Source organism: Haliotis rufescens, unplaced genomic scaffold (genome assembly GCF_023055435.1).
Source record: "Haliotis rufescens isolate VD_foot unplaced genomic scaffold, xgHalRufe1.0.p SCAF_16, whole genome shotgun sequence".
In the NCBI taxonomy this organism is placed as follows: domain Eukaryota; kingdom Metazoa; phylum Mollusca; class Gastropoda; order Lepetellida; family Haliotidae; genus Haliotis; species Haliotis rufescens.
Genome location: NW_025963846.1, coordinates 16,638,232 through 16,651,940, shown reverse-complemented (window position 1 = coordinate 16,651,940; position 13,709 = coordinate 16,638,232). Strand labels below are relative to the sequence as shown.

The 13,709-nt window shown below is 40.3% G+C and overlaps 1 protein-coding gene across 1 annotated transcript in view; it reads left to right on the top strand.

The window, feature by feature from the left end:
* Positions 1 to 13,709, top strand: part of LOC124121060 (protein NEDD1-like) — a 31,439-nt gene that overhangs the window by 3,880 nt on the left and 13,850 nt on the right. The window contains exons 3-10 of the mRNA XM_046484013.2: positions 4,158 to 4,252; positions 7,212 to 7,328; positions 7,577 to 7,717; positions 8,808 to 9,037; positions 10,542 to 10,743; positions 11,819 to 11,915; positions 12,297 to 12,383; positions 12,916 to 13,017. Of these exons, the coding sequence (XP_046339969.1) occupies positions 4,158 to 4,252; positions 7,212 to 7,328; positions 7,577 to 7,717; positions 8,808 to 9,037; positions 10,542 to 10,743; positions 11,819 to 11,915; positions 12,297 to 12,383; positions 12,916 to 13,017 (1,071 nt within the window). The remainder of the gene's footprint in view (positions 1 to 4,157; positions 4,253 to 7,211; positions 7,329 to 7,576; positions 7,718 to 8,807; positions 9,038 to 10,541; positions 10,744 to 11,818; positions 11,916 to 12,296; positions 12,384 to 12,915; positions 13,018 to 13,709) is intronic.

Here is a 13,709-nt window from a genome sequence, read left to right as displayed (position 1 = left end):
CAGTGATGATGATATTCATAAGCATTAACACTAGGGGTGACTATTGGTCTGGACATCACTATTGGGATAACTATTGATATTGAAAGAAACTATTGCGATAACTATTGATATTGCAAGCAACTATTGCGATAAATATCGATAGTTTTCAGTGTATCATTTTAGATGGATTTTCGAGTTGAATTAAACCTTGGAACTGAAGTTTCCTTTGAATGAGATAGCCATGACAACTAATAAAAAGTAAAGTTTGAGATACGACTGATTTGTGTTTTCTTTATGTAAGACCTGTGAAATCACCACAGTTGTGTAACGATTTCGTCTCACGGAAAAGGGATGGGCAAGTGTGCTTACTGCGCGAAATACTCCAGTCAAAGATGACACAACACAAAAAGACAGTAATAATATTGTATTATAAAGTAAGGAAGTTACAGGGTGCAAGTCCTGGCCGCACAGACTGGAAAACACCTAAAACAAAATGAGCAGGGCTAGCTGGCGATGTTGGTGTCCAGGCAGTGCAGGCAGAAAGAGCTTATGAAATATATTAAAAGAATCAACAATAATCCAACTGATATTCAGGATGTGATGATAATACTTATAAGAGACAATGACAAGGACTATGCAAACCCATTATTGATACAAAAAGGCATATGTGCATAAGTAAATGCACAACGACAATGATTGTTTACGGAAATGACATTAACTAATAATCCCCCAATATAATCATCACATCCTTTCTACCATATAGGATACATATAAGATCCCACCTGACGTGAGGTGAAGTCACTTTAACAGCGGCCAATAGAGGTTTTGAAAACATACATTTAAACCCAAAGTGAGGGAATATTTATCCCAGCGCATTTGGAATAGGATAGGCATGTATAAATAAGCGGTTTAAACACGTAAGCCTAATAACCACGAAAGGACACCTGGCCTGTACTAGAATTGTGGCTAAGAGGAGTGGGGTATGACTGCCTGTTGGATGATCATACCAGTCCATATGGGGCTAGCTCCAACAGTATGACAATACACCCAGTAGGTAAGCCACGTGAGGCTACCCAGAATGAATGCCGAATTTAAGCAAATGTATTAAAAATGAATGTAGTAAATGGATATTACATAATACACATTTCTCATATTGCAGGCAAATTGTTGGCCATATAATATAATACATTATATTATTATTGAATACAAGGTGACTTCACTATCACATCAAGTGGGAAAACGTCGTGAAATATACCTTATAACACCAATCCGACAATGTAGAAATATTACATATTTAGTAGGACAGGATTGGTATTTAATAAACAGGGTATTTCCATATTTAGAAGTTGGTTACTGCTAAGCCAGCTGTCATCATATGGGATTGCGTAACGCCAGACGCCAAGAGGACAAGAAAATTATCATCTGCAGGAATGTACACTAATCTTAAATTGCCTGATTATTATGCCATATATGTGAACTGGTATGTGTTACCATTAGGATAGGATGACATTAATGTATGGTAGGCCAAACTGTGTTAAGGTAAACATAAAGCAGACGACGGAGCCATGCCTTGTTTACATCCGGTGCGGCCATTTTGTGATGCCACCGGAAGAGAGCCGGAGAGTGCCGAGGATAGCCGAAGATAATGTGTGCTGCCCAGCGAACAGGTCAAGAGCTGTCAGTGAGGGGTCAGCCACTTGTTACTTTAAAATAAACTTGCAACAGTTCTGTTGTTGTCAGCAACAAGTGCATTTATCAGACGAAAGAATTTGGAATAAATGGAACTTTGAATTTAGCAAAGAGCTAGTTTCAATTTTGACTGGCCGATCCAATTTGCAAAATTACTTCCAAACACAAAAGGTATTTTACTACAGCTATTTTCAAACGAGAAAATAGTGCAACAAATAAATGTCATTCATTATTGCCATTGAGTGCACCTTTGGACAGTCACAGATGAGCGACGTTTGCCAGTTTGGCACAGCAAGAATGACTCGGACAATGGCCAAACAATTGTTTCGAATTTTGCTTGACTTTATGAAAATAAATGCAGCACATGATTCTTAATCCTGTAAAATGTAATAACTATGCACTGGACCATACAATAATTGCCTACAATAGACCTATAGATGCCGTACAGAGAAACTGGTGCTCTTACCTAAAACAAAATGAGCAGGGCTAGCTGGCGATGTTGGTGTCCAGGCAGTGCAGGCAGAAAGAGGCGGTAAAAAAGTTTTGAGGTCACACGGGAGCACTGGCCCCTGTCATGTGACCCCATAGTCCCAGGCTATTGGCTAAGAGCTGTTGCTATGGGACCCCTGAGACCAGCGCCGTGAACCCCAAACCCTATTCTAAAATTAGTAAATTGGCCGGATATTTTGGTAACTGTTGTAAGTAACTTGGGCAAAATATCCCGCCTTTACACTTACCCTAATAATTAAAGAAAAAGAAACTTCCACATTACCATGTGTGAATTACTACCACTCATGATCCACAAGAAAAACAAATTTGAACAGCATTGCATGTATTTTATTGATATGGTTAATACATGTACAATCGAAACTATCGATATTCCTAACAGAAATCGATACTATTGATCGGAAACAGATTTAACAATCAACTTCTTGACTTTAAGTGCTTACCAATATCAATATTTCGATTTATCGTGACACCCCTAATTGACACTGAGTTGTGATTAGTACTGGGCTGTAGCTTCATCTATCTCTGAAGTTGACCACTGTATTACGTTGCGATATTTAGATTTCCAGGATACATCTGATGAAAAATATCTAGACAACGTAAAACATGTTTTATCTACAATAGCTTAACCAAAAACAGTTGTATATATCAAAACAGACAAAAATGACGATATTGATAATACATACTGTGGCATGACATGAATCAGGTGATCGATTAATTTATGCACATAACTTGACACGCCTACAGAGTCAGTAGCCAATCAACGGAGAGTAGGATCAAAACAGTGTTTCTTGGACCTGTCAATTAAGGCAAGAGGCGAAAAGAACTGCAACAGATTCAAACATTAATACCCTGATAACGGTAAAACACAGTTGGAAAAATGCTAGTTAGAAATGAAACCCGAAGACATGAACGTTGAACCGAGGCGAGCGGGGAAAAAAGCAGGCGAGCGAGCCTGCACATTTGCTGTTTCATTCATTCTCGGCCTTCGGTTTGCATGAAAGTTGCTAAATGTCCTGTGCATGACGATACACGTGAGCAGAAAGGGAATTCCCTCGACTGTAATATTGGGATTCCCCAACATTCCGTAGTAATAAAAGTAGTGCGCTTCGGTGGGCGTGGCTTTTTGTTTTTACATTCATTGGGAAATGAATGCAATAACATGTGACCAATTCAGCTAATCAGAATACAGGAATTTCAATGAACACAACAAAAATTTAATTATTTTATGTTGGTTTACACTGCCACATCAGTACTGTAACAGTAATTACTAACTGTATTAAAAATCATGACATCATCATCAGATATCTGAGAATTTATTTATTTTGTTCTAGTTTATGCATCTGTTTCAACATGATAAATTCATTTGACCAGGGTGCAACCTAGTTTGGTGTGGTGGTAGTTTTCATGTCAACCATTACCTGGTCCAACTATAATCCAGTTTCTTGGATCTGTGATCATAGTTTCATGTTGAACAATGTTTCAGATTGATCTGTGATAGTAGTGTCATGTTAAACAATGTATTTGGTGTATCTGTGAGAGTTGGTATGTTAAGCAAGTTTCCAGTAACATTATACTCACCTAAAAGATATTACCGTATTTGACATAATAAGCGCCCAGGGCGCTCTCAAAGTAAGAAATAGGGGGCTCTTATTAGAATATTAATTTGGTGAAAAACAACAGAATTGAAAGATCGTAAATTTCGTGGTTTATGCTGACAGTCTGAAATGTTTATATACGACGGATATATTTTTTTCCAGAATTTAATTCTCAATAATTAAGAATGCATATAACATACGTATTATACACGAATAAATAAGTCCTGTGTACATAGATCAATCGGAAGGGGTGCTAATTGGGATTGTTCACTAGTCAATATATTAGCAAATATCGCCGTGGGCGCTTATTAGAGGGGGGCGCTTATTACGTCAAATACGGTACTTGGTTATTAATAATTTACTTATTTTTGTTGTCTGTTGCAGGTAGTATATTTGGCAGTGTTTCTGCAAAGGATGACAAAGTGTCCCTCAACTATGTGAAAAACAACACTATTACCACTACAGAGCTCAACTGCCAGGTAAGTCTTCAGAGGGTTGTTTGTTGTTTCAATTGTAAAATTCCAAACAGAATCCTTGTTTCCGCCATCTTTCCAAGGGAGATAACTAACTGTAAAAGTCTATTTTTCACCCTTGCTGAACTAAGCTGGAATTATTGAGTTATATTTTGGCTCGACTAACGAGTGTATGCATAGTCCATTCAAAATTGTGTAACGAAATCGACATCTGATTTGTAAATAACATGGATTTCGACGTGCAGATTTCAGGTGACTGCAGGATTTGCAAAGGATGTGTATCATAAACTGGGTGTTGACAGATATATTCCAAATCTTTTCATGTTTTCAATCAAGGTGCTCACATGATTTGATGCATTTTGCCAGGTATTACCTATTTTATTAGAATATAGGTCTTTATCATAGATCAGATCGTCTTGACTGGCGCCACCATTTTATTTTAAGCAATGCAAGTAATATGAGAGGTGGAATCTGATAGGTCAATAGGAGGGGCATTGCTCGTAACAGCCACTGGTGGCACTACAATCGAGCCCAGAAATTCCAGCCTTGTTCGGCAAGGGTGGAAACTGGACTTTTAGAGTCAATTAATTCCCTTGCCTGAGAAAGATGTGTTTTCACAAGAACACTGACAGTCAGTAAAGTGCGTCCTTCAAGGGGCCTGCGTCTGCAGTCCTTGGACAGCTCGTGCTTGTGATTACAGAAACAATTCCCATTGCCATGATTCCAGAAACTTTCAGGTATTGTGAACTTATGTGAAGCCTGTACTGCTGTATGTGAGACTGAACTTTAAGAGGTTGGTTTGGTTTGGTTGGTTTGTTGTTTAACGCCGCACTCAGCAATATTCCAGCTACATGACGGCGGTCTGTTAATAACCGAATCTGGACCAGACAATCCAGTGATTGACATCATGAGCATCAATCCACGCAATTGGGACCGATGACATGCATCAACCAAGTCAGTGAGTCTGACCACCCGATCCCGTTAGTCTCCTTTTACGGCAAGCATGGGTTGATGAAGACCTATTCTACCCCGGAATCTTCACGGGTCTGAAGTGGTTGGTAATAGATCTCATTTTGTGATGTATGACAACAACAAAGCCATCATGAGGACTATGTCGATTGTAGTTTATCTTATCTTTTCATACAGTTACAGTTATGGAACTGTTGATTTCTAGTAAGTTGTGACTGTAACAATAGGATCTGTGCCAGGATAGGATGATAATGGGTTCGAAATTCACCCTGATTACGAGTAGAACACATTCAGCTATGACACTGTGAGACCGCTGAAATACTGTTCTACTGTTCTAAGCAATCACCTATCAGTGCCAATTATCTGTTGGCTTCCCTTTTCACCTTTTGAAATCTTATTACTTTTGTTGTACTTATGCGTGCATATACTTTGCCACCTGCCTCATATCATTCACCTGATGAAGGAGTAAGAATATACTCCGAAACATTGTGTTCCTCATAATAAAGAAGTTGACATCCATAAATTCTCTTCTTTATGTATATGACTTCTAAATGCCTTTCAAAGACTTGTTTTAAGCAATGTTGAACAAAATTCACATATGCAGTAAACTACATTTATAACAAACACGCTTATAACAAACAGACGGATATAACAAACTGTTTCAGGGTCCTGTCCATTTGCTGTTTATATGCTGTATATATATGCATATAACGAACAACGTAATAGGCGCCCAGGGCGCTCTCAAAATTAGAAATAGGGGGCTCTTATTAGAATATTATTTTGGTGGAAAAAAACAGAGTCGAAAGATAAATTTCGTGGTTTATACTGACAGCCTGAAATGTTTATATACGAGAGATACATATTTTCGGAATTTAATTGCCCATAATTAAGGGTGCATATAACACACGAGTTCGTATTATACGCTAATAAATAAGTGTTGTGTACATTGATCAATCGGAAGGGGCGCTAATTGGGATTGTTCACTGGCCAATATATTAGCAAATATCCGTGGGCGCTTATTAGAGCGGGGCGCTTATTACGTCGAATACGGTATAAAGAATTAAATCAGTGGTTACTTAGAGTTAGTTATAACCATAGTTTACTGTAATTATAACTGTGTATGCCATCATAAAGCTGCAATTTTGCTGAGTACTGTGGTGAACAACAATCAACAGTCATGCTAATACTCCAAAGGTGGCCTAACATTAACTCAGTGTGATACTCAGTGTTGGCTTTGAGACCATGTCCAAATTTAGCTTTGGTCGGTTCATTAGCATACACAATTATTTTTAACCCTTGGGGAATCTGGGTTAGAATTGTTCTCTATCAACCTATGCTGGTTGTAAGAGGCAACTAATGGATCGGGTCATAGAAAAGTCCAGTTTCCACCCTTGCCTAACAAGCCTGGAATTTCTGGGCTTGATTGTAGCACCACCAGTGGCTATTACGAGTTATGTCCTTTCTATATCCCTCCTATTGACCCATCAGATTCCACCTCTCATATCACTTGTTTTTGCTTCAAACAAAATGGCAACACCCAGTCAAGACGATCTGATCGATAAACAAGATAAAAATTGTAACAAAAAGGGTCTTATTTAATGAAGTGCAAGAAAATCATGTGAGCACCTTGATTTCACAACATGAAAAGATTTGGAGTATATCTGTTGACACGGAGTTGGCAGTACACATGCCTTGCAAATCCTTTGACTTTTATAGTCATGAACACCCTTGCCTCGGGAAGATGGAATCAGGTGGTCAAGCTCAGTGACTTGTTTGATGCCATGTCATCCTAGCCTGACGGCATCGACCGTTGCTCATATTGTCAATCACTGAATTGTCTGGAATTTATTTACAGCTTGACTATTGCATGATTGCTGAGTGCAGCGTTAAACAGATGCACACACAGGTGCACAAACACACACAAACTCACTCTCACACTCTATTTGGTTGAAGCAGCTCCCTCAGTTGATTTAGTATCTATCGTCTACTCTTTCAGCCGGGCCGACAATGTCTGGATATCGGCTACAACACTCGATTCCTGGTCACCGGCGGCTCCGACAGTATCGTCAGTGTCTGGGATCTCAAGGGGAAGAAACTCAAGACATCATTCAAAGTGAGGAAAATAAATGATTGGAAGCACTTATAGAATGTGATTAGTAGCATGTTAAGTTTGCCAAAATATAAAGGTGAAATCAAGAAAATATGGCAAGAAATTGACTTGTTACAATGCTCATGAAGTAGCAGTGCTACTATTAAAAGCTGCGTTAACTCACTATGACCAAGATGCCTTTTGTATCACAACAGAGTGTATGGTTAGGGCTGGAAGGACCTGATGCTCAGCTTAGCCTTTGACTGTTTCAGGAACACAAAGGTCCAGTGACGTGTACCCAGTTCAACTGGAATGACTCATACATTGCATCGGGATCTGAGTCAGGGGAGATAATCCTTCACAACTTTGTGACTGGGCAGAGTAGCAGCCCACTGCTAGCACCCAAGGCAGAGGTAAGAGCAAATGGAGGCCTTTTCAGCTCTCTGGTCAGTATGTTGTTCAGAACGTACCAGGAAGTCTCTATTTTGATTGTAACACAGGCCATCAGACAGCTCCAGTACTACTATTACAAGAAGTCTCTATTTTAATTGTAACACAGGCCATCAGACAACTCCAGTACTACTATTACAAGAAGTCTCTATTTTAATTGTAACACAGGCCATCAGACAGCTCCAGTACTACTATTACAAGAAGTCTCTATTTTAATTGTAACACAGGCCATCACACAACTCAAGTACTACTATTACAAGAAGTCTCTATTTTAATTGTAACACAGGCCATCACACAACTCAAGTACTACTATTACAAGAAGTCTCTATTTTGATTGTAACACAGGCCATCAGACAGCTCCAGTACTACTATTACAAGACGTCTCTATTTTGATTGTAACACAGGCCATCAGACAGCTCCAGTACTACTATTACAAGAAGTCTCTATTTTAATTGTAACACAGGCCATCAGACAGCTGCAGTACTACTATTACAAGAAGTCTCTATTTTGATTGTAACACAGGCCATCACACAACTCCAGTACTTCTATTACAAGAAGTCTCTATTTTGATTGTAACACAGGCCATCAGACAGCTCCAGTACTACTATTACAAGAAGTCTCTATTTTGATTGTAACACAGGCCATCAGACAGCTCAAGTACTACTATTACAAGAAGTCTCTATTTTGATTGTAACACAGGCCATCACACAACTCCGGTACTACATTTACAAGAAGTCTCTATTTTGATTGTAACACAGGCCATCAGACAGCTCCAGTACTACAATTACAAGAAGTCTCTATTTTGATTGTAACACAGGCCATCACACAACTCCAGTACTACTATTGCAAGAAGTCACTATTTTGATTGTAACACAGGCCATCAGACAGCTCCAGTACTACTATTACAAGAAGTCACTATTTTGATTGTAACACAGGCCATCAGACAACTCCAGTACTACTATTACAAGAAGTCACTATTTTGATTGTAACACATGCCATCAGACAGCTCCAGTACTACTATTGCAAGAAGTCTCTATTTTAATTGTAACACAGGCCATCAGACAGCTCCAATACAACTATTACAAGAAGTCTCTGCTGGGCTCGGCCTCAGACGATGGCACCATCAACCTATGGGACACCAACACACGCCGACTCCTCCATTCCTTCACTAAAGCTCACGTGGCCCCAGCCACAGGTCTGGCTTTCTCCCCGCTCAATGAGATGCTGATGATGAGTGTGGGTCTGGACCAGAAGCTGGTCTGCTATGACCTGCAGGGAAAGAGGTAAATTTTTAAACTTATCCTATCTCACATGATGCATTTCTCCTTTCTTGCGATCCTAGATGGAAAGGTGCTTCTCATTGCCACACAGTGGAGACGTGATTTAGAGAATACGGTTGGGTTTGTTTTGTTGTTTTGCTGGACTCCCTTCAACGTCATATAGATTTACGTTACAATCTAGGGGCGATCGAGCGGCCTTGTGGTTAAAGCGTTCGCTCGTCACGCCAAAGATCCGGGTTGGAATCCCGACATAGGTACAATGCTTGAAGCCCATTTCTGGTGTCCCCCGCCGTGAATATTGCTGGAATATTGCTAAAAGCGGCGAAAAAACAATCTCATTCACTCACTCATGTTACATTCCAATGGATGATGAGCAAGAAAAATTCCCTTCGCCCAGCCTGTCGGCAGTGTAGATGTACCGTTCCCACCTTGACCCTCACAAATTATGTTGTGACTGCCGTGGCTGGTGCAGTATCGACAAGCAGGGTTCAAAATGTGGACATCTGACTGAAGATTCTGTCAACATGTATTTACACACCCCTCCTCCGTTACATGGAAACCACCTCAGACTTCTAGTGGTACTTGTAGAATGGGTTCACCCTCTACTAAGGATTGACGGAGTAATGTTCCGTCTCACACTTCTCCCAAGAGTGGCCATTTCAGGAAAAGTCTATCGCAGATCGTCACTCTCATCGCTCATCAAAGGATCATTCACCCCGAGATCAACTCCCTCAGGATCATCATTCCTGTTTTGAATTTGGAAATTTTACAAAAAAACGTATGGTTATATTACTTGTTCTTCCTCACACACTATATGTCCTCCTGACCATCCTCGCTTCACAGCTCATCTAGCCTGTTAGCTTGATGAAAGAGAATGATGTGACGTGATCAGGTCGTGTAGGTCGCTTTACACTAGATTACAGTACATGACCCATTTGTTTTGGAAATGACTATGGTGATGCTAGGATGTGTTCGTGTGGTGTTTTTTAGAAGCTGGAAACACCTTTCAAGCACCTTTCCATGTAGGATTGAATGAAGAATGCATAGTATGAGATAGGATAAGAATATAAACATACAATTTATTATAAAATTTCCCAGTCTGTTGCAGCCTTGCCACAGTCTAGGTTTCAAGACAGCATATTTCTCAGGGATAAAAAATAGAATATGGACCAGTGTTACCAACCTGTCTGTCTCAATTATTTTGATTATTTACTGACGAAACATGTACATGAACTCTGTCAAACTTTGATTAAACTTATACACTGTGATGTAACCTGAATACATTTAAAGTAGAGTTAAACCCTAGTGACTTCCTCACAACATTACACAACAGTCCTACTGTAATACACTCCTCAACATTTACCGTACAACAGGACCACACCTTCAACTGAAGATAACTACTTCTGTCCACAGCAAATATTGAATATTGTCTATGTAATCAAGATATTTGGGAAATGTACTTGACTCAACACTCAGAAAAAGTGAAGATCCTCTGTTTCTCTTTCAGGACTCTGAAGACGATAACAGCAGATTCACCACTGACGTCCGTGGACATCATGCACAACGGAGGCACGGTGGCCGTCGGGTCCACACGAGGCAAGATCTTCATCTACGATCTGCGTCAGGGTGTCACGCCAGTCAAAAGGTTTTCAGCGCACAAGTCATCAGTACACTGTCTCAAATTCCAGCCTAACTTTGACTTTAAGAAGGTTTGTACAACTATGTAGAGACATTGCTGTATACCACAGAGTACTGGTAAACATCTTCAGTCTCACTTGGACTTCCCTCCCGCAATAGCTTGGTCCACAATGTTTCTGAAATATTATTCAAAGCAGCATTACATGTTCATGATGTTTGTTTGTTATTTAACACCACACTCAGCTATATGATGACGGTCTGTAAATAATCGGGGCAGTTGGGTAGCTTAGTGGTTAAAGCGTTTGCTTGTCATTCCCGACATGGGTACAATGTGTGAAGCCCATTTCTGGTGTGATATTGCTGGTATATTTCTAAAAGTGGCATAAAACCATACACACTCGCTCGGTCTACACTATTGGGATACAATGACATGTATCAATTAAGTAAGCGAGTCTGACCATCCAGACTTGTTAGTTACGTAACTTACTCTACTCAAGACGCAGCCTGAACATGTAAGAGTATGTGGTCATCAATTTGTTAAATGATAGTTACTATTTTTCAAACAGTCAAGGGGTTGGTAGGTTGGTTGGGCGGTCGGGTAGCCTAGTGGTTTAAAGCGTTCACTCGTCACGCCGAAGACCCGGGTTCGATTCCCGACATGGGTACAATGTGTGAAGCTCATTTCCGGTGTCCCCCGCCGTCATATTGCTGGAATATTGCCAAAAGTGGCGTAAAACCATACTCACTCACTCACTGGTAGGTTGGTTGGACATGTAGATTATGCCTTGCTTTGTGATGGCCAAATACTGGGTTTGATTCTCAACTGGGTACAATGCATGAAGCCCTTTCTTGATGTCTCCCCATCATGATATTGCTGGCTGGCTTGCTTGCTAGCTCGCTCGCTCACACTAAGAGGCAAATGGCAACAGCACATTTTCATGTTTTTATCGACTTTTGATAGGACTTTCTTCTTTAAAACCTAATTTCGGAAACATTCTTTTGGACAATTTGGAAGACGATCAGCCAGTGTCTTAGAAAATGAACCAATCTGAAACCCTCACTCACTCAAACACAACAGTGTCATGAATGGACATGGTTATTGCTGACATGACAGTTTTGTGAAATTGTTGAGTATTCATGTTTCAGACAGAGAACAGTAGTTCAGGTGCCCAGAGTCGGCGCCAACTTCCGACAGCACCACAGAGAGGTATGGAGGATGCCCCTTCTTCAGCATCCAATCATGGTAGGTGTCCCCCGCCGTGATATTGCTGGAATATTGCTAAAAGCGGTGTAAAACCATACACACTCACTCACTCTCTCTGTCCCCAAGTTAATTCTACACAAGAGTGCTTATGGATCAGTCTGCTGGTTCTGTTGGATCTCTTGTTGAGATGATGATAATCAGTATAAAGAAAACAATTACCATGCAGGGTTATTTGTAAAATACCTGACCACATTTTATTCATTCCACTGTTCCTTGAGACAGGGGCCAACAAATCAGCATTAGTGTCGAAGGCTGCCATTATTTATCGCCCTTAATAAATATTGTTAAAGCTGTTGGTTTTGTTGTTACCATGGTTGTATTTGAATTAAAGATAATGATTTCCAAAATGTTTTCTTCAAGTCCAAGTCTCAGTACCCACAGTGGATAGACAGCTTGCTGGAATAACGTCTGCAGCCATCATTGATGTTGTGTCCCCGTTGAAAGAAGGTATGTGTGCACAGGATGGGATTTACGCACTTTATGGAGTTGTGTCCCTTAGCCTCACAAGGATCCACTGATCCCAGATTTGTACTGACGATGGTCCTTGGTTTGTTTTAACCATACCCAGGTGCATAGGCTTCTTCCCACACTATATACCCCAGAAACCCCACACTGCACACACCCCACATCCACTCCCTAAGTCTTAATTGTGAAATTATTGACATGCTGAAAGAGACCATCCGAAAGATAAACCCCAAAACCACACTACCATTGTGTAAAGTTAATGAAAACAGCACAACAGAAGTTTGTGGAGCAACACTAAGCAAGGTTTTAGAACCCAGCACTATCCTTTTTGTGTTTTGTCATTTTACCTGTGATAGTTTCACTGTACAATTATGCTTGGAAAACTAGCAGATATGTTAACACTGGTATTTTTGATGGAATGTGTCATGATCATTCATCTGTTATTAAACATGCAGATATTGTATAATGTATATTCATAGACATGAGGTGAACAGAATAAATGTTTGTGTATCAGGTGACTCAACTTCAGAAAGCCGAGGAGACAATCGGAGTGATTTGGGAAATAGATCAGGGAATGTACTTGGTCACTCCAGTCATCAGAATGACTCTGGTCAAGGTAAGCGGGGCCCCATTTCACAAAGTTATCTTAGTGTTTAGGTGATCCTAACATCCACACTTCAACATTGTGTTTAACATTGACTTAGATAACATTGTGGAACAGGGCCCAGGAGGGCAGGTCCTCAGACATAAAGGTACATAAATCTTAAAAGTTTGGGCACTCAGTGATGAACAAAATGATGTCAGAATATCTATATGATAGATACAGCCTTAGTGGGTTAGTGGATAGAGCACCTGCCTGGATAGTGGAAGGTCGGTCTCTCCATTCTCCGCTGCGTCATACCTATAGACATTAAAGATTGTTGTTACCCTGGCGCTCTCAATTAAGGGGATAAGACAAGGACTGGTCGGCTCGGAGTCAGTTTTCCTGTAAAGTATATGGGGTGTTCAAGTTAAACTGCGGCTTGATATCTCAATGAATTAGCACTATAAAACCAGCATTAGTCCAGACTAGTACAAGCAGCCACACATGCATACATACGAGGAAAGACTAATAAACTGCCTTCCCGAGGCAAGGGAGTTAACTGACTATAAAAGTCCAGTTTCCACCCTTGCCAAACTAGGCTGGTATTATGGAGTTACATTTTGGCTGGACTAACGAGTCCAATCAAAATCGATCATCGAAATCCTGTTCGTAAACTGTCATGCAGAGTTTGGTCGATTGCAGGATTTGCAAAACATGTGCACCGC